This window comes from Bos indicus, chromosome 7, assembly GCF_029378745.1.
Source record: "Bos indicus isolate NIAB-ARS_2022 breed Sahiwal x Tharparkar chromosome 7, NIAB-ARS_B.indTharparkar_mat_pri_1.0, whole genome shotgun sequence".
Classification (NCBI taxonomy): domain Eukaryota; kingdom Metazoa; phylum Chordata; class Mammalia; order Artiodactyla; family Bovidae; genus Bos; species Bos indicus.
In genome coordinates, this window is record NC_091766.1 from 101,845,953 (window position 1) to 101,867,041 (window position 21,089).

Genomic DNA, 21,089 nt, shown 5'->3' on the forward strand with positions numbered 1-21,089 from the left:
AGGATAAGGGAATGCCCTTCTGAGTTTGCCATGAATTTGTTTCACATGGTTGTTAACATTGAGCAAATACTTTCTCTGTATCTACTAGATAAAGGGTCTACAAACTATGACTCACAGGCTGAATTCAGTCCACAAGTTTTTTGCAGGGTGAGGGGTACATAAAATGTTACTGTAAAACAGATACACCCTTTTGTTTAGTATGTATATATGACTGCTTCTCCTACAATGGAAGGATTTTGTGATTCCAACAGAATGTATAGCCTGCAAAGCTGAAAAATATTTACTATCTAGCTAAGTCCTTTACAGAAAATGTTTGCCACTTAACTAGATGATTAAGTGACCTTTTTTTTTTTTTTTTTTTTAACATCTGATCATGTGGTTTTGCTGATGCTTCTCAAATCGCTCACTCACATCTGTTCTCTGCCCTCTCAGCGCTGGTCCCCAGGAGGCTGAGCTTTACTGCTTTTATCCCAACCCCAAGCTCCCTGCCACTGACTTCCCTTGGGGGGCGGGGTGGGCATCAACACACGAGAGGCACTAGCCTGAGATGGGAGGGTGGTCTTCTCCAGGGGTCAGTTCTGACAGTGATCGTCGCAGTTCTGACTTGTACAGTTCTGGCAGAGGTTGCCTTTCTCTATGATGACCACCACTGATGGTTCAATTCTCTTCCCTGAATTCATCTCTCACTGGGCACTTCCACTCTGTGCCCCCTCAGGCCTAGAGGCTTCTGGCTATTTCTGGTTACCAGATGTCCCACTGTTCATTGTGGGTTCTGTTCATCTTTAAAAAATTCCTTAAATTTTCTTCCGTTAACACGTTGGGTGTATTTCTTCTATTTTTTGGCCAGCTCTCTTAGAAATGCAGCTGTTAGTTAAATCAAACTTGCATTTTGGGAATCCACTCAGTTTGGTCAGGATGTGTATTTTTATAGGTCACTGGAGTCAGTTTGCTAATTTATTTTTACATCTTTGTATTCGTGTTCACGAGAGAATGACCTGTTATTTTCCTTTCTCATCCCGTCTTTTTCAGATTTTAAGATTATGCCACCCTCATGCCAAAGACATAAGGAGCAGTACTTCTGTTTCTATCCCATAAAATAATTTGCATAAGATTAAAATTATATATTCCTTAAATTTTGTTATAAATGTTTGGTAAAATCACATGGCTTATTTTTGCTTGGTCAATATGTTTATTATTGTCTTTATCTGAAATATCTTCATAGAAAATTGTGGTTTTCTGTATTAACTCTCAGCAGCCTGTTTCTGAGCTCTAAAGAAGGTTGCCTTCTTCTGAGCTACCCAATCTTTCTTCTGGGCAAGTGACATTTCGGGATGGTTCCGCTTCTTTTCTGCTTCTTTCCTAGGCTTCTTCTCATCCACTGGTTTCTCTTGTACTGCAGCATGAGCTTTCTTGTACGCCTCCTCCATCATGTCTGGAGTTACAGAGTCCTTTCGGTATTGAGAGAATGGTTCCTTACAAGGATCCTCATCGTCTTCAGTCAGGCTATGCATGTCATTTGCCATGTTTTACTCCATGGTGAGCTTTCAGTGAACCTCAGCACTGAGTTCTTTGCTTCCTGAATCATAACCAGGGAATCGTGTGGTACTGTGAGGGACAGAGAAGCCTCCATCGACAGCTCCCTTGAGGGTCCCCAACTTTATTTCCAGTGGTAGACCTGGCAAGTCTTGCATCCAAATAACAGGTGAAGGCACCTGGCTGACCACCAGTCAGGTGGTCATCTACACTGTATTCATCTACAGTCACCTTGACTTGGCCTTCATAAATCTTGCTGATACGAAACCTATTAAGAAGCCTGAAGGCCAGTGTAATATGCTGCAGGGTTATTTGTCAGACCAACCATCACGCCTTATTTTGGGAGTTCGTGAGCATAAGCTACATATATCTCCTTTTAGACTGGTATAAGTAATCTGTCAAATGATACCTTGGTTGGTTACATGAACTGTCATTCTGTATTTGAGTGTGTTGTATTTATTTTTATCTTGGATTACCAATCATTTCTGAGTACAGTCATCAGTTTTGCCCTCTTGCCGTCCTCTAAATTTCAGTGGTATCTCTTGAAGTAGGCTTTATTCTTGACAACTTCAACAAACCCCATGCTGTGGAACAGAGCCTGGGGTTTGCGGCTTGCCAAAGAGCTGGCTTATTTCTTCTTGAACCACATTTGCAGGTTAAATTTTTCTAGAATTTATCAACTTTATAAAGATTTTGAAGTTATCAGGATTAAGTTATAATATCATTTGTCTTTTAAATATCTGCATTATATGGCATTCTGACCCTTTTAATATTTTGTATTTATAAATTGTTTACTTTTTAAATTAGAACTTGCTAGATTTGTCTCAATTTATTAGTGTCTTCAAAAAAGCAACTTTTGGTTCAGTTCATCCTGTCATTATAAACATTTCTATTTCATTAATTTCTATCATGTTCATGATTTCATACCTTGTTTTCTTTAGGCTTGGTCACTTGTTCTTTTTATACCACATTAAATTGGATGCTAGCTCATTAAGTATGTCAGTTCAGTTCAGTTGCTCAGTCGTGTCCGACTCTTAGCAACCCCATGAACCGCACGCAGCACGCCAGGCCTCCCTGTTCATCACCAACTCCCAGAGTTTACTCAAACTCATGCCCACTGAGTTGGTGATGCCATCCAACCGTCTCATCCTCTATTGTCCCCTTCTCCTGCCCTCAATCCTTCCCAGCATCAGGGTCTTCTCCAATGAGGCAGCTCTTCCCATCAGGGGGCCAAAGCACTGGAGTTTCAGCTTCAGCATCAGTCCTTCCAATGAATATTCAGGACTGATCTCCTTTTGGATGGACTGGGTGGATCTCCTTGCAGTCCAAGGGACTCTCAAGAGTCTTCTCCAACACCACAGTTCAAAAGCATCAATTCTAAGTATATAGGTCATAAATTTTCATCTAAGCACAATTTAAGCTGTATCCCATGACCTTTTAAAAACAACTTTATTAAGATATAACTCACATATCATACAATTCACCTAAGTGAGTAACTCAATAGTTTTTGACATATTACATGATTAATCTGTCTAAATTATGGCAAAATAGAGATGAGATGAAAGTTGCCATTTTCACCATTTACAGTTCAGTGACGTTGATGGCGCTCTCAGTGTGGTGCAGTCATCACCACTATTCCCAAAACATCGTCATTACTTCAGCCAGAAACTTTGCAGCCTTTAAGCATTAACTCCCGTTTCCTCTCCCCTAAGCCCTGGTAAACACTTAATCTACTTTCTACCTCTATGGATTTGCCTGTTTTGGATATTTCATATAGGTGGAATCATGTATGCAGGTTAGGAAGCAACAGTTAGAACTGGACATGGAAAAACAGATTGGTTCCAAATAGGAAAAGGAGTCCGTCAAGGCTGTATATTGTCACCCTGCTTATTTAACTTATATGCACAGTACATCATGAGAAATGCTGGGCTGGAAGAAGCACAAGCTGGAGTCAAGATTGCCGGGAGAAATATCAATAACCTCAGATATGCAGATGACACCACCCTTATGGCAGAAAGTGAAGAGGAACTCAAAAGCCTCTTGATGAAAGTGAAAGTGGAGAGTGAAAAAGTTGGCTTAAAGCTCAACATTCAGAAAATGAAGATCATGGTGTCTGGTCCCATCACTTCATGGGAAATAGATGGGGAAATAGTGGAAACAGTGTCAGACTTTATTTTTCTGGGCTCCAAAATCACTGTGGATGGTGACTGCAGCCATGAAATTAAAAGATGCTTGCTCCTTGGAAGGAAAGTTATGACCAACCCAGACAGCATATTAAAAAGCAGAGACATTACTTTGCCAACAAAGGTCTGTCCAGTCAAGGCTATGGTTTTTCTAGTGGTCATATGGATGTGAGAGTTGGACTGTGAAGAAGGCTGAATGCCAAAGAACTAATGCTTTTGAACTGTGGTGTTGGAGAAGACTCTTGAGAGTCCCTTGGACTGCATGGAGATCCAACCAGTCCATCCTAAAGGAGATCAGTCCTGGGTATTCATTGGAAGGACTGATGTTGAAGCTGAGACTCCAATACTTTGGCCACCTGATGCAAAGAGCTGACTCATTTGAAAAGACCCTGATGCTGGGAAAGATTGAGGGCAGGAGAAGGGGATGACAGAGGATGAGACGGTTGGATGGCATCACTGAGGGACCTGAGTCTGAGTGAACTCCGGGAGTTGGTGATGGACAGGGAGGCCTGACATGCTGCAATTCATGGGGTTGCAAAGAGTTGGACACGACTGAGCGACTGAACTTAACTGATGCAATATTTTTCCTTTTATATTTGACATATTTCACTTAGCATAATTTCTTCAAGGGGCAATCATGTGGTAGCATTATTCAGAACTTCATTCCTTTTGAAGGCTGAATAATATTCCATTGTATGTATATACCATGTTTTCTTTACTCATTCACCTGTCAGTGGACACTTGGATTGTTTCTACCTTTTGACTATTGGATAATACTACAGTAAACATTGGCATGCAATTATCTGTTCCTGTTTTCAGTTCCTTTGGGTATATACCCAGGAGTGGAATTGCTGGGTCATATGCTAAGTCTGTGTTTAGGTTTCTGAGGAAGAAACAGAGTTTCCCGTAGTGGCTGAACCGTTTTATACTTTTACATTCCTACCAGTAATGTACAAGGGCTGCAATTTCTCTACATTGTGTCATCAACACTCGTTATTTTCTATTTCTTTTTAAAAACTATCACAGCCATTCTAATGAGTGTGACGTGGTATCTCATTTGCATATCTTTGAGAAAATGTATAATCAAATCTTTTGCCCATTTTTAAATTGGGTTCTTTTTGTGTATTGAGTTATAGGAGTTTTTATATATTCTGGATATTATGGTTTTTTAATATTGCATAAAAACAAGTCATTACCTTTTTAACTAACTACCTCAGGTATTAACTACCTCAGGTAAAATGGGTGATTATTAACATAGTTAGTGATCAGTGAGGATTCAATGGAAGTCCTGTTCTCAAACTTGAGGCGGATTTGCTGCTGACTTGCTTCTAGCTATGACTAAGTCACATAACCACCACTATGATGGTTTCATCACTATTTACCACATAATTTTTTTAATGAATTGTATATATATGTATGTGTATATATATATATTTATATATGTAAGGATGGAATTCTAAAGGGAAAGAGTAAAAGCACAGAAACCCAGAGACTATAGATTACATGTTACAATGCAGTAGGAAAGCATGCTGGAAGAACCATTCCAGTGAGTACTTTTCCCTTCACTTCTACTTCAAAATAATTCACAGGAAGGAGTGAAGTCGGGCTCCGTTCCCTTTAGTTTCTCTTCTGTTCTTCATTTCATGGGACCTCTTATCAGAACAGAAGCTCTACTGGGATGTGGAGGTAAGGAGTGAGCGAAGGTGTCACTGGCTATCTGGTCTCCTCTAGCTACCTGCCGGCCCAAGGAGATGGCTCTGCTTACTCTGCTCTTGGCAAGGACCTGCACAGCGCGGACAATGAGATGCTCAGACGAGGCAAGTGCACTGCACCGAGCGCACCTTACTTCTTAACGAGTTCTGCGTGAGTACACAAAGGAGGTGGTGTTGGGGGTGAGGAAGAAGTTGGGTGAGGAGGACAGGGAGGGGTCAGAGGAAGCGGGAGAATCCGGCAATCCGGTCCTCACACTCTGGGCAAGCTACCAATTTAGATACTTTTTCATTTGATGGCACTGAATTGACCTTTCCCTGTTTAATTGTAACACTGCACAAAGCTGGCATTGCCCTCTCAATCACAAATTCATCTGTGGAAAATAAAAGTTTGAAAAAAAAATTTGCTTCTTAAATGTTTATTTTGGTGTTTAATTACTCATCAACATGATTAGAAACTCCAACTGGAAATGGCCCAGTCCTTTCCAGACCTCTGAACAAAACCTTATTAGAACTTTCTATACAGTCAAAAATAAGTGGAAGAGGCTTAAGGTAAGGGTCCCAAACAAGATGTCTATGCAAAAGGCTATCATTGAGATTTTAAGATTGGATATAAGTAAAGAAATGTATTCATTAAGAACTACAGGTCACTGTTTCACTATCCTATTGGACTTCAAGGTGTAGGAAGGCGGAGAGATTTCTCATTGATATATCCTTAGTGCCAGAACAGCACACGGACATAATACATATCTTTTTTGAGGGTATGAATGAATCTCATAACTAGTAAGTTTTGTTTTGTAAACCTTAATGAGTTACCTTTTTAAAAGATGGTGATATAAGAAAAATTTTATACTAGAAATGTTTATTATGATATTTAAAAATAACGTTTCAAGTGAGGAAATTACTTTCATTCCAAAAGTTTTCTTTAGTATACGCAGCATTTCCTGCTACATCACGTTTTCAAGTGTTCATAAAAAACACCACAAGGTGGCATACAAAGCCTCATGAAGACAGTGCTATTGTTTTTGGTCAGAATTTTACTCTCTGCTTACAGAACAACTCCCTTAAATCCTGGTAAGAGGGACTCACTCTGGGCTCTTGGCTTAAGGGCTGTGCTCCATTCCCCTTGACAGTGTCCCTCCACTAGAGTGAGAAGCTCACAGGGCTCAGCGATGTGCCCCTTTCCCCCTTGGAGAACCTCTTCAAAGGCCTCCCTCTGGGGGGTGGACAGAGGCAGAGATCACACTGCAAAGGCTTTGGCCGGTCCGAGGCTGCATCTGCAGGGGCTCAAATGGAGGAGAGGCGCAGCAGGGGAGGGTGGAAAGGGAGGATGAGACAAAGGATGCTCGGAGGCCAGCTATCCCTGCTTTGCTACTTACTCATGTCAGGCTGAAGGAGTCTAAGAATTCGAGGAAGCTTGAGGCATATTTGCTGACGTAGGAACAGCTTATTAGCTTGACTTATCACTTCTAAATATTTAGGTATATGGTATGTAAAAATCTATTTTCTCTCTTGACAGGGCCCTGTAAACATTAGGATAAGATTATGTGTATGTATCTAATTTGTAGGTATTTCCTGTGTATTTGTTTATTTAATATCTATATTTGGAATCTACATTCAAATTCTGAGGTTTCAATAATAAAATCAGCATTTTTATTTGAACAGCTTATATTCACTATCAGGAAATAAAGTAACTTTCAGTATAAATGGCCTTTAATAAAATCTGGAAAAAAGATGAGTTTTGGCAGTCATTGCAGCAATCCACCAATACCCTAGTTTTCCTCCTTCCGAGGCATATAATAGGACTGAATTAGGCATGGCTAGGTGGCTAGGTTCAATGGCACCCCACTCCAATACTCTTGCCTGGAAAATCCCATGGATGGAGGAGCCTGGTGGGCTGCAGTCCATGGGGTTGCTAAAAGTTGGACACAACCGAGTGACTTCACTTTCACTTTTCACTTTCATGCATTGGAGAAAGAAATGGCAACCCACTCCAGTGTTCTTGCCTGGAGAATCCCAGGGACAGGGGAGCCTGGTGGGCTTCCATCTGTGGGGTCACACAGAGTCGGACACGACTGAAGCGATTTAGCAGCAGCAGCAGCAGATGGCTAGGTTTTGTTTTTTAAACTTTTGTTTAGACTCTTACACAGAACGATTGTATTGAGATATAACTCATAAAATTCAGCATTTTAAAGTATACAATTCAGTGGATCTTAATATTTTCAGTTACATATCGATCACCCATTAACTTTAGAACACTGCTATCACTACAAAAAGAAACCTGTGCCCACTAGCAGTACGTGACTAGGTTTGACCATTGTGATGAGAGTAAGAAGGATGCCCAAGTCTTTTCACAGCCAGTGTTCAGTTCACCATGCTCTCTCCTTGCCATGGTGATGGGGGTATTCCAGAAGTCAGTATCTTTCGGCCTGCATCCTGGAGTGAGGACGAAAATGGAGCCTTAATGAACCAAGAGGGTGGCTAAGAAGTAAAAGTCTTGTTTTAAGCCACTAAGAATTTGGGGTGATTTGTAGACAGAGTGTAGTGGAACCCAACATGATCAGTGCACACAGGATGAAGGTCTGTGTGAGAAAGTATTTAGCGGAGGCAGAATTCTAAAAGAAAAAAAAGGTTTAGAAACTGTAATTTAAAATGACTCACTACTAATTACCCTGTTACAGTGGAAAAAGATTTACTCAGATATTGAAAAAAAAGTTCACTTCATTTGAGTTAAGAAAAGGAAACTTGACCACTTACATTTACCAAACAGAGTTCAGTATGACTCCATCATCAACTTTGTTCTGCTAATGGGAGAAGGACAAGAATCACTACTTGAGACAACTATGTTTTCTTAAGGCTTCTTTCTGGAATTCTATGTGGAATCTATTTGGTCGGTAATATAAGATGAAGTCTTTGATTTCTTTCCTCTAATCATTTTTCCTTTTCAGTTCAGTTCAGTCGCTCAGTCATGTCTTTTTGTGACCTCATGGACTGCAGCACGCCAGGCCTCCCCGTCCATCACCAACTCCCAGAGTTTACTCAAACTCATGTCCATTGACTCAGTGATGCCATCCAACCATCTCATCCTCTGTCATCCCCTTCTCCTCCCACCTTCAATCCTTCCCAGCATCAGGGTCTTTTCCAATGAGTCGGTTCTTTGCATCAGGTGGCCACAGTATTGGAGTTTCAGCTTCAGCATCAGTCCTTCCCATGAGCACCCAGGACTGATCTCCTTTAGGATGGACTAGTTGGATCTCCTTGCAGACCAAGGGACTCTCAAGAGGCTTCTCCAACACTACAGTTCAAAAGCATCCATTCTTCAGTGCTCAGCTTTCTTTATAGTCCAACTCTCACATTCATACATGACTACTGGAAAAAGCATAGCTTTGACTAGATGGACCTTTGTTGGCAAAGTAATGTCTCTGCTTTTTAATATGCTGTCTAGGTTGGTCATAACTTTTCTTCCAAGGAGCAAGCGTCTTTTCATTTCATGGCTGCAGTCACCATCTGCAGTGATTTTGGAGCCCAAAAAAATAAAGTCTGACACTGTTTCCACTGTTTCCCCATCCATTTGCCATGAAGTGATGGGACCAGATGCTATGATCTTAGTTTTCTGAATGTTGACTTTTAAGCCAACTTTTTCACTCTCCTCTTTCATCAAGGGGCTTTTTAGTGCTTCTTTGCTTTCTGCCATAAGGGTGGTGTTATCTGCATACTTGAGGTTATTGATATTTCTCCTGGAAATCTTGATTCCAGCTTGCGCTTTATCCAGCCCAGTGTTTCTCATGATATACTCTGCATATAAGTTAAATAAGTACAGTCACAATAAACAGCCTTGACGTACTCCTTTCCCGATTTGGAACCAGTCTGTTGTTCCATGTCCAGTTCTAACTATTGCTTCCTGACCTGCATACAGATTTCTCAGGAAGCAGGCCAGGTGGTCTGGTATTCCCATCTCTTTCAGAATTTTCCACAGTTTGTTTGATCCACACAGTCAAAGGCTTTAGTGTAGTCAATAAAGCATAAGTAAGTGTTTCTCTGGAACTCTCTTGCTTTTCCAATGATCCAGCTGCTGCTGCTGCTAATATATAGATGGCTTGTATGATCTGTAATATATAGATCATATATGATTTATAATCTATAATATAGATCATACAAGCCACATACACAACAAATTGCCAACCTCTGCTGGATCATTGGAGAAGGCAATAGCACCCCACTCCAGTGTTCTTGCCTGGAGAATCCCAGGGACGGAGGAGCCTGGTGGGCCGCCGTCTATGGGGTTGTACAGAGTCGGACACGACTGAAGCGACTTAGCAGCAGCAGCAGCAGCTGGATCATTGGATCCAGCAGCAGTAGCAGCAACTATTATAGAAATTATAGTTTAAAATCTTTAATATCAGTTATTTTATAATTTACTTTTTTAAGACTGCAGAAAAAAATTTATTCATGGATGCTTTTGACTTTAATATATACTATGGAAATGCACACATTTTCAATCCAATATATAGTTTCAGATCCTAATCCTTAGCCTGTCTATAAGGTGAACTTACCAATACACTGTAGGAGCCCATTAAGTAACTACAATATTTTTAGATGTTTCAATGACACAGGAATAGGTTTCATTTAACACATTCAATAAATATTTATTAATGCGGTTCTAGGTAGTTCAAACAGTTTTTAAAAGGGGGGAATATTTTAAAAAAAATTGAAACTGAAAACATGGTAACAATACCAAAGTTTTGAGTTGGAATTTAGTTTACTTCCTAAGAAGCAAGCATGCTTTGCCTGTTGTATTTGTAGAAGAAAAAATAATATCCATATATTACATGCTTCCTTTGCCTAAATATATATATATCCATATATATATACAAAAGAAGAACAACTTCAGATAAATAATTACAAAATAAACCTTCAGGATTTAGTCATTAAGAGTTTGTCAAGATACTTTTTCTATATAATCTTTTTGAATGGAAAAGATAAGATTCAAGGTGATGTATTCTCTAAATAGCACTTTAAATGAATTTTTGTGTTTATTAAGTTAAGTACTCAAGGACTTGGTTTGAAGAGTCCAAGAGACTAAAAGTCTGCTTTTCAAGAGCATTATGATCTTCCATCAATGGAGAGATTTTGGCATTTCTGTATTCTAATAGTTCACGATCCTTGCTTGACGTCAGTAACTCACTGTCGTCTACTCCAATAGCCGCATCTTCCACCAGAATACTTGCTTGGTATGCTCCAACTGGCAGCTCGGGCATTCCAACATAGTCATGATCCGCCACCACTGAACCGTGTAAGAGATGGAGACTATCTGAAAGAAGGAACACAAGTTTGCCTTTTAGAACTATAATTAAACCACATTCAAATGAAATAATATAAAATAAGGAATAAAATCCCAAGTAATACAAATTAACTATCAAGATTAATTTCTGATGGGTTCTCGTATCTCCTAAATAAGTACACGTCGAAGAATGAATAAAATGATATATGAATCTGACGGCTCATACATACAGAATTCAGGAGAGATCAAGGAAAGCCAGACTTTTTTAAAAAAATAGGAATAATATAAAGGGATGGGTTTTTTTTTTACAAGTTAAAATTTTTTTTATTGTGGTACAATTGATTTACAATGTTGTGTTAGTTTCAGGTGCACAGCGAAGTGAATCTGTTATATACATATACATACACCCAACTTGTTTGGGGTTCTTTTCCCTATAGGCCATTACAGAGTATTCTCTTGATATGTCTTTGGTAGGTGTAAGTGAGGGGGTGGAAAGGGCTGAGAATCATGGTATAGGTTAAAAACAAAAGTTCTAAACTATATTTTTGATGTTGATGATATCCTTAATATATATCTCAAAGCATTTCTGGATGCATTTATGGGGTCCTGAAAGATACACTAACAAATGGAATTGTTAAATCCTTATATTTACAACTTTAGGTAATTCTTTAATCTTTATAGAATTCATATTAGGACAATAACATCAAATTGTCACACTATGAAGTGATTAAACTACAATGAAGATAAAGTTCTAGAATCAGGTTTATATAAGAGGTATACGAAAGTAGGCAGGCTACAATGGATCAGGTGAATTAGCTTACTTAGGTCTAATTTAATATTAAAATGCTCATGAACTTTCGAGGTATAGCTAAATCCATACTAAAATACTGACAAGGAATTTTCCTTCTCAGTATTTTATTCTATTTTCAGCAAATTTATCTTCACTGTAAGGGAAAAAAAATGTTTAAAATGAGGGTTAAACAGATGGCAAAGCAGCAGAATCTTTATAAACAAAGGTTAATGTAGATAAAAGAATTCCACCCTACATAGTATTTTAATTCATTACAACAAGGAACTATTCTACTACCACTGATTAGCTTCCTGGACCCCTGTCATCTCTTTTTGAATTTTCTCCCAAAACATTAACAGAATCTCTTAAAGATTTTAATAGCTTAAAGAACCCTCAAATTTTAAGTTCAAGAAAGAGCAAAAGGAACATTAATAGCTCATTTAGACTAAAGATCAATGAAAGTTTCTCAAAGCAGATAAATGTGCTAATATATCCCAGAACATGATTCCACAATACTTATCCTCATACTAATATTGGAAGGACTGATGCTGAAGCTGAAACTCCAATACTTTGGCTACCTGATGCAAAAAGCTGACCATTTGAAAAGACCCTGATGCTGAGAAAGATTGAAGGCGGAGGAGAAGGGGATGACAGAGGATGAGATGGTTACATGGCATCACCGACTCAATGGACATGAGTTTGAGTAAACTCTGGGGAGTTGGCAATGGACAGGGAGGCCTGGCGTGCTGCAGTCCATGGCGTTGCAAAGAGTCAGACACGACTAAGTGACTGAACTGAACTGAACTGAATATGTGAAAAGCTAACTGAATCTATTCCAACCCTGTAAGTCACACATTTATGAACTTTAAATTTACAAACATCAAAAGATCAAACAAAGCTATGCTCTTTCCTAACAGGTGGCATAAGTAGACTTGGGCTTGTATGGACATTTAGTTTTGCCCATTTACTTCTTCATTAGGGAAAGTGTACCTGGTATTTTAGTTTTAAGAGGTTTTCTAAGTTTAACCTCACCAATTCTTATTAATGCAAAAGCAGTAATTACATTGAAAATGCTGTTAAGATACACATAGTTATGATGGAAATAAAAGTATGGATAATTGAAGGTGATAACAAAATGATTTTTCTATGTTAATAGGCAATGAAATGCTGAACAAGAGAACAATTCTGAAAGATAAAAAAAAATCAGGCAACCCAGGAGATGTGCTATGCTCAACAGTAGCAGGAAAGAGGAAAAAAGGATCAGTGAAATTGAAACACCTTTAGAATGTGTTCTAGAGGTTCAACATCAAAGTTTGCTTTTAGTCTGTTAATATCAGAGAAAGCTAGGTAGTCACTTGGAAGGTTAGGCGGGGTAAGAATGACACCTGCTGATGACACCTGTCTAATAAGTCTTGGAGGGTTTCTGAGCCCCGGGCACAACGCCACCAGGTACGAGTGAGGGCGGTTACTATAAGCATGTTAAGTATTTCCTAACTGGATCTCTGCAGAGATCTTTGACGAAGGAAGTTTTCTGTCTCAAAATGTTTTTCCATACAGATAAAGCAGGTCTACTATAGAAAAATATGCCCAGTAAACATGTATCAACAGGGAAACTATGGATAGATGCAAAGTTTTTAGAAGTTATCCCTTTGATTTCCTGAAAATGCATTCAAAGACCTTGAGTGTAAGCATCTCCTAGTTACACAGACTTTGAAACAAAAGGACTTGACCAACCTCACTTGTTTGTAAAAGACAAGATCTTCCAAATGTAAGTAACCAATCTACATCTGATGTATACACACACTTTCTTAAGTAAGCTTTAAAGTAACTTAGTGAGACAAAACTGCAGCTAATCAGGATTATATTCAGCAAAGTCTACAAAAGTTACTCTATATGGAATGGAAAACTACTCTGGAGATTTCAAGTTGCCTTTGTACAGAAAAAATAATTCTCATTCATTTGGAAAGGTCAAATATGTTTCCATCCTACTTTGTTCTAAACCTAGTACAGCCAACAGAAATGTTCTTTAACTTCAAAAAAGATTACCAAAGATTTACCAGAAAGAGATTTTTGAGGCCTTACATGAATGCTGAAATAATACTATTTTAGATATATTGGATTATTATAAAATATATAACAAATTATTTTCACCTACTTTTTTTAACATCGTTACTAGAAAATTTTAAATTATATATTACATAGTTTTTTCATTATATATCTATTAGTACTAATCTAGAATAATCCTGAGTTACAGATAAAGAAAAGAACAAGATAAGTTTTTGCCCCCATTATAAACAGAGATAAACAAAACCATATTAAAGGACTAGTCTACTCAGTCACATTACATGACAGAATTTACCTAATTTTTATTTTCTCATTCTATTGATTTAGTTACTAATATAAATGCTTGATGAAAGCATTATTTCAGTTTTGACCAGACTGACTGATTAAGTCTTTAGTTTCTCAGAAGGAGAGGTATTTTCAAGACATGTCAAGAAGGTATTATCAGCAGTTTTGACATACTTTTTCTTATTTAGTCTTAGAGTAAAAAACAAAGTGAGGTAAGAATATTAAAATTTCCCTAAGGAGAAAAATTAAAACCACGTATTAAAACCAAGGCCTCAGAAAAGTCTCAGTGATTTGGATTAACTTATTTTTTCAAATAGAAAAAATATAAGGTTTCATGACAATTTTCTCATTCTGAAATGAAGTGTCTTGACTAATCCTATACATGGTCTGATATCCTAAAACTAGCATGATGTGTTGCCATACTAGGGCTTTTCTCATGATAAAATAAATAACTGTAGTTTGATACTACTTAATTATTGTAGTAGATAAACCAGTACTAACAGAGAACTGAATGATTCTTATTTTGAGATGACATAACTAAGAAGTCAAAGGGAGGCGTTGTGCAGGAACTACAGTTGGTGTTCATACCCCAGGGTTTGCACCACGGATGTGGAGGTGGGGAAGAACAGGGCCATTTCATACAAGGGACCTGGGCACATGTGGATTTTGGTATCCACAGGGGTCCTGGAACTGATTCCCTGTGGATACCAACAGATGACTGTGCATTAACAATAAAGTCAAACTTTATTTAATATAGGGACTAAGCTCTGTTTTCTATTATGAGTGCAGACCATAACTGTGTTAGGCAGAATGCTGCTGCTGCTGCTACGTTGCTTCATTCGTGTCCGACTCTGTGTGACCCTATGGACACCAGGCTCCTCTGTCCACGGGATTCTCTAGGCGAGAATACTGGAGTGGGTTGCCATTTCCTTCTCCTGTTAGGCAGAATAGTGGACCCCTAATGGTAGCTATGTACTAATTCATTTACCTTGTGATTACGTTACCTAACATGGTAAAGGAGGATTAGGGTAGTGATGGAATTAAGGTTGCTAACCAACTGACCAATCAACCTTAAAGTAGAGAGGATATCTTGGATTATCAGGATGGGCCCAAGCACAGGTGACCTGAAACACAGAGGATGAAGGAAGAATAGGAGGCTGGAGTGATATAATGTGAGAAGAACTCTACCCCACTGCTGGCTTTTAAGACAGGAAGAGGACTACAAGTCAAGTGATCTGAGCAGCCTCTAGAAGGTGGAAAATGCACAAAACACCCTCTTGAGCCTCCAGAAAAGAACACAGCCCTGCCATGCCTTACTGTAGCCCACTGAGATCTATACCAGATTTCTAAGTACAGAACTGTGAGACAGTAAGTGTTTTAAGCCACTAAATTTGTGGTAAATTGTTATGGCAGCAATGGGAAACTTATTAAAGAATAAAAACCATTTCTCAAACTGTGAGGGGCAATCAGACCAGGGCCTTTAGGGGAGGCAGACACATACTGATCACGATAATTCCCAATCAAAACAAAATTACTCAAAATCTATGTCACATACAATAATGGGGAGTCAATAACATTTTTCCACTCAAAGGAAAACATTATGACTATGAACAGACACGATGGTATGGCATAAAATTTGTTAAAATAGTCTTGAAAAGGTGCCTGGAACTGAACTAGACAGACAGACACACAGGCCTGCTTAAAACAGCAATGAGAAACACTGCCAGCCTAGTACTGAACGTGCCCCCTCTCGGTATGGATGAGAAGTTGGCAACAGAAGCATGTCTGTTCCGGCTGGTGAGCTTTACTGCAGTTACGACATCTCGAGGCTGGTAAGAGCAACAGTGCAGACAAATTCATAGTCCTTTTGGCTACACTATGTTCAAATTTACGTCAAAAGAATGGGATGACTACTCAGAGGCATTATATTTACTTTAAATTTAATTCAAAGACTTTAAAATCAGCTTTTGAGGTGAAGATTTTCAGGAAAATATGTGCTACCAAAGGAAAAGGTGATAGCAATCACACTTGTTTTGAATTTCTACAAATAAGAGAAATACACAAAAACCGATCAGAGTAAACAAGAACCAGACTTCAGCTGGATTAGTACTTCTTTTGATTAATAAGAAAAACAATTTTACCCATCAATCTCAGGTTCCTTATATGTACACTAGAACTAATTTTGCAATTTCCCTTGTATTACTGGAAGAAGAATCTGTAGAGAATTTAAGCATGAAGCAAAAATTGTATTGCTAGTTTAGAAATTGTTCTATTCAGCTGGATTCTGAAATATTCAGTTGTAGCAGAATGTTAGGTCTCCTTAAGAAATGCTTTGGCAAGAGCAAGTTACAAAATGGTGAGACAGATCCTGATGCAGTAACATTTTAAACAGAGGTTTTGCATTAATTTAGGAAGGTTAACACATTAGAAGGAATCAAGTCCTGAACACCAAGGATTGAAGGGAAAATCGGAAGAAAGGACAACCTGCACCTTATAATCTTTTGTTCCTACTTAACTGGCAGAAGGAAGAAATCATAAAGGGTAGCTTAGAACTGAGAAGGCACAAGGAATAAAAGTGCTTCCTCTAACAGAGAATGAAGGTGCTGGGAGCTTTCTGAGTTGGAATGGTCCAAGATAAGTTTACTAGAGCAACTGGTTCTGTCACAAGCAGAAAGAAAGGTACTAAGAGCTTCTAACATGAGAGTTGTGACCCAGATCAGAAACAGTTGAGCAGCCTCAAGGGCTTCATATCCTAAGAAAGAGGGTCATCTATTATCATTATTTTTTAATTATTATTTATTATTTACTTAAGACTGTTAAATAACACAGTTGTTTATACTGTTTTAAAAGGCACTAAATTGTATCTTTATTAATTGGTACTCAGATTCAAAAAATTTTGAATTATTTTATCTTTCTTTACAGAAAAAACAAAAGTAACTAGCTAAGATACCAATTTATTCCCTTTCAGTTACCTACCTCAAAGAAAGTCTAGAAAGCAGATACTATAGGACAAAATAAAAGCTTCAATAAAGTAGGATTTAAACTGAAAGCCATATCAATTAGCTCTAGTCCATGAAAGAAAGTATTAGAGAAGATCAGGATATCTTAACTATTCAGATTCACATTGTGGAGCAAGTAGCATCATCTAGGGTGCTGTTCACCTCTTATAATAGCGCATCATTCTCAGAACCTCTCACTCACCTTCCCCTGCATTTACCATGGCCGTTTTAAGATGCAACATTAAAAATCAATCACATTTTTAAATGTCCCCTAATATATTTATCTCACAACAGAATTCCAGATAGTGTTTGTTTTGGCATTATTTATCTTAGCTACTATCATGTCATGCTAAGAGTGACAAAATATTCTGAAAGTGCAAATAATGAACACATAATTCTTCCCTCTATGAAAGATGTCCAGTGTCCTGCACATGAACGGTGGGGAGAAGTGTGTGGAAAGTACACTAGAAATCAAAATAAAATCTCTTACAAACCTGACAGCTTCAGAAACCATATGTTAATTAAAACAACACTCTTTGGGCTCCAACATTGTACAAAATTGTATAAGAATGAAAAGGGAAAATAAAACCTAACCAAAGGAAAAGCAGGGAGGAGAAGGAGAGATTTCTTATAATTTAACTTCTCTATTCATTCAAAGAAAGTACAAACGTAGAAAGGTGACAGATGTTTACCTTGTTCACCCGATTCTCTGACATAGGGCTTCAGGTGGGACATCTTGATAGGTCGTTTAAGTCTAGCCCCAGAGCTGTCTCGCAGAACAGCGCCCCCGTTCTCCGTAATGTAGTCTATGACACAAGGGCCGACCCATTCAGACCGGAAGCGACCATCCTTCCACCAGTTTTTCCTCTGCCTTAACACTTCATGACCCACTTTCAGATGAAATGGATTTAGTTGCTTCGGTTTCTTTTTAACAATGATTTTGCTTTTATTTAATTCATGACAATTGTTGTTCTCCATCTGCAAGTATTAAAAAAAAAAGGATGAAACAGCTATAGTTTCTTGAAGGCAAATACAGATAATATTATAATAAAAATATTACTGAGATGCTACTGAAAGCTACGGAAGAATCCCACTTAATTTTTTAAAATAGTATTTCAAAATCAGTATTACCCCAACTTTATAAAGAAATATGAGAGGAAGTAACAGGCCCAAGTTAAACAACTGGGAAGCAAGACCAGGGGTTTGAATTCAGCTGCACCTTCATTCCAAAACACATGGTCCTATTAATGTCTCTCAGAATTTCATAGCTAATAAACACAGTTTAATCAAGACATGCAGAATTCAATAGAAAAAATTTGGTTTCAGTGTGTATCATATGTATGTGTGTGTGTATATATACTGAAAAAACTTTTTTGTATCATTTTATAGACTTTATAGTTTTTTTTCTATTAGAATCACCTGGCCCACTGAAGTTGTCTTATTCTCCATTATTTTATCAGCTTCTTTAATTGCATCTAGAATTTTGGCAAACATACTTGTATTATCACCATCCACTTCACGAATATCTGAAGATTCAGGCATGTAAGGATTTCGATTAAACATTTGAAAATATGGTGTATTTTTAGTAGGTTCCTATCAAGAAAAATAAACAATCTGTAATAAAACATGCAGCCAAGAGATAATCATAACTCAAAAGTACTGAATTATAAATAGATACATACCAAGTGAGTGACGTTGAAGGCAAATGAAACAGCTGGCAGGTGGTCATCCCAGTCGTTTGGGTAGTCCACACAATGTTTGGAAAGAAAGGTTTTGATAGTGCTAGGTGTACTTTCAGCTGGATTAATTGTTTGGGAGGCATGAGAAATAACAATTTGCTTTGTGCCAAACAATTCACATAGCTCTACATTGATCTGAAAAATACATAAAAACAACAGTGACTTTAAAAGTCTGTATTTTATTTTTCCCTTGATGGAAAGGTTTCAAAAGAATTTAAATCTTGCCTTTTCCTTGACCATTTGTTTGCTGTGTCAGTGGCTAAGTCGTGTCCAACTCTTCTGCCATCCCATGGACCATAGCCCCACTAGGCTCCTCTGTCCATGGATTTCTCAGGCAAGAATACTGGAGTGGGTTGCCATTTCCCTTCTCCAGGGGATCTTCCCGATCCATGGATCAAACCTGCATTTACTGCCCAGCCTGGGAAGCCCATTCCATGAAGGGTAGTTTGGTGAAAACTGGACAATATCTAGAAACTAGATTACTGTCAGGAAAGCAAAAAATGAGTGAGGGGCCACTATGGACTCCCACATGTTGCAGATTCTCACTTTTCTCCCAAGATACATTTCCATACCATGTGCAACACACAGTCTTCTGCTTTGTTGATTCAGGAGGCTATTATCAATTTATACATATTAGTAAAAGCTTCATTTCTTTCTTATTGGATGGAAAAAATAAACAAAAGCTCTAATATTGTCATTCCTTATTTTGCAGATGACTGCTACCTTAGTCAAGGTAGGCAAGTTACAAAACCCAATCAAGGCTCAGGGGTTCAACTCAGAAATTTTACTACTTGCTAGGACAAGGCCAGCTACAGGCCAGGGTGTCTCTCCAAAGCAACTGGCCTCCCCCAGGTACCTCAACAATCCCGGATAAGAGAAAATCCACTATCGCTTAGGGTCACACCTGAAATATTCAGTTGATTCTCCAGAGAAAGAATAAGACTGGAAGAATGAAGAATTGAGCATGAGGTTTTCAATACTTTGAGTTGAAAGTGTCACACGTTCATTCATTTAGTTTCTCTGGCCAAAAGTGCTACTTGGGTTTACTCACCTGCAAGAGGCTAGGACAGCCTATTTGGAAGGCTAGGAGAACTAGTTATTGCTGAGCACCAATCAGAAAACAACCGATGGTTATGCATATTTTAATCACTAAGCTAATAATGATAACACATACTGAAACACAAACTGATAATAACATAATATAATGATAACACAAACTGAAAAATTTAAAAAACAAATCTGTAACCTCATTGCTCTTAAAAACCCCATACAACTTGTATGGTTAACCATACAAATTTTTGTTTTAGCTTCTTTACATTTTTTTTTAATTTTCTAAAAAAAATTTTTTTAATGTATTTATTTTTAATTGGAGAATAACTGCTTTACAGTGTTGTGTTGGTTTCTGCCATACATCAGCATGAATCAGCCGTGAGTATACATATGTCCCCGCCCTCCTGAAACTCCTTCCCACGTCCCAGCCCATCCCACCCCTCACGGGTGTGAGTGCCCCAGGCTGAGCTCCCTGCGTCACACAGCAAATTCCCACTGTGTCTTACGTGTGGCAATGTGTGTGTTTCACGTGTGGCAGTGTGTTGTTTCAGTGCTACTCTTATCAATCAATCCCGCTCTCTCCCTCCCCTGCTGTGTCTACAAATCTGTCCTCGATGTCTCTGTCTCTACTGCTGCCCTACAGACAGATTCATCAATACCACTTTCTAGATTCCATATATTTTTTACATAGTTATACACACAAAATATGTATGTATAATATATGTAATAAAATCTTTTACCCAGATTTTTAATCTAACCAGAAAACATATGCATGCATGTGTGTGCAGCCTACCAGGCTCCTCCGTCCATGGGATTTTCCAGGCAAGATTATTGGAGTGGGGTGCCATCGCATTCTCTGATCTATAGTCGACTTGATATTTTTGTTATTATTACTATTTTTCTTGATATGGATAAACAAAAAATGAGTGCCTTACTCATTACTATTCGGTTTGAATCTTTTTTCATATTTTTATTCCCTCTTGTGAATTACATTTCTGTCACTGACTCAGTTTTTTGTTTGAATCTTTTATAATAAAGGCAGTAACACTTTCCTGCATGAATCTGCATTATTTTTGTTGGCCTGTTTCTTGGCCTTTATGTTTTGGCTATTTTCAGTTCAGTCGCTCAGTCGTGTCCGACTCTTTGCAACCCCATGAATCGCAGCACGCCAGGCCTCACTGTCCATCACCATCTCCCGGAGTTCACCCAGACTCACGGCCATTGAGTCAGTGATGCCATCCAGCCATCTCATCCTCTGTTGTCCCCTTCTCCTCCTGCCCCCAATCCCTCCCAGCATCAGAGTCTTTTCCAATGAGTCAACTCTTTGCATGAGGTGGCCAAAGTACTGGAATTTCAGCTTTAGCATCATTCCTTCCAAAGAAATCCCAGGGCTGATCTCCTTCAGAATGGACTGGTTGGATCTCCTTGCAGTCCAAGGGACTCTCAAGTCTTCTCC

General features: G+C 38.5%; 1 protein-coding gene and 1 pseudogene across 3 annotated transcripts in view; both read right to left on the reverse strand.

The window, feature by feature from the left end:
- Positions 1 to 853: 853 nt before the first annotated feature.
- Positions 854 to 2,116, reverse strand: LOC109561320 (large ribosomal subunit protein uL18 pseudogene; annotated as a pseudogene).
- A 7,929-nt stretch (positions 2,117 to 10,045) lies between these two features.
- The window catches only part of GIN1 (gypsy retrotransposon integrase 1), a 30,664-nt gene continuing 19,620 nt past the window's right edge, over positions 10,046 to 21,089 (reverse strand). For all 3 annotated transcript variants that reach the window (XM_070794096.1, XM_019965488.2, XM_019965489.2), the window contains 4 exons: positions 18,527 to 18,718; positions 18,264 to 18,437; positions 17,537 to 17,822; positions 10,046 to 10,736 (listed from right to left, as the gene is read on the reverse strand). In XM_070794096.1, the coding sequence (XP_070650197.1) occupies positions 10,462 to 10,736; positions 17,537 to 17,822; positions 18,264 to 18,437; positions 18,527 to 18,718 (927 nt within the window). In that variant the 3' untranslated portion in view covers positions 10,046 to 10,461. The remainder of the gene's footprint in view (positions 10,737 to 17,536; positions 17,823 to 18,263; positions 18,438 to 18,526; positions 18,719 to 21,089) is intronic.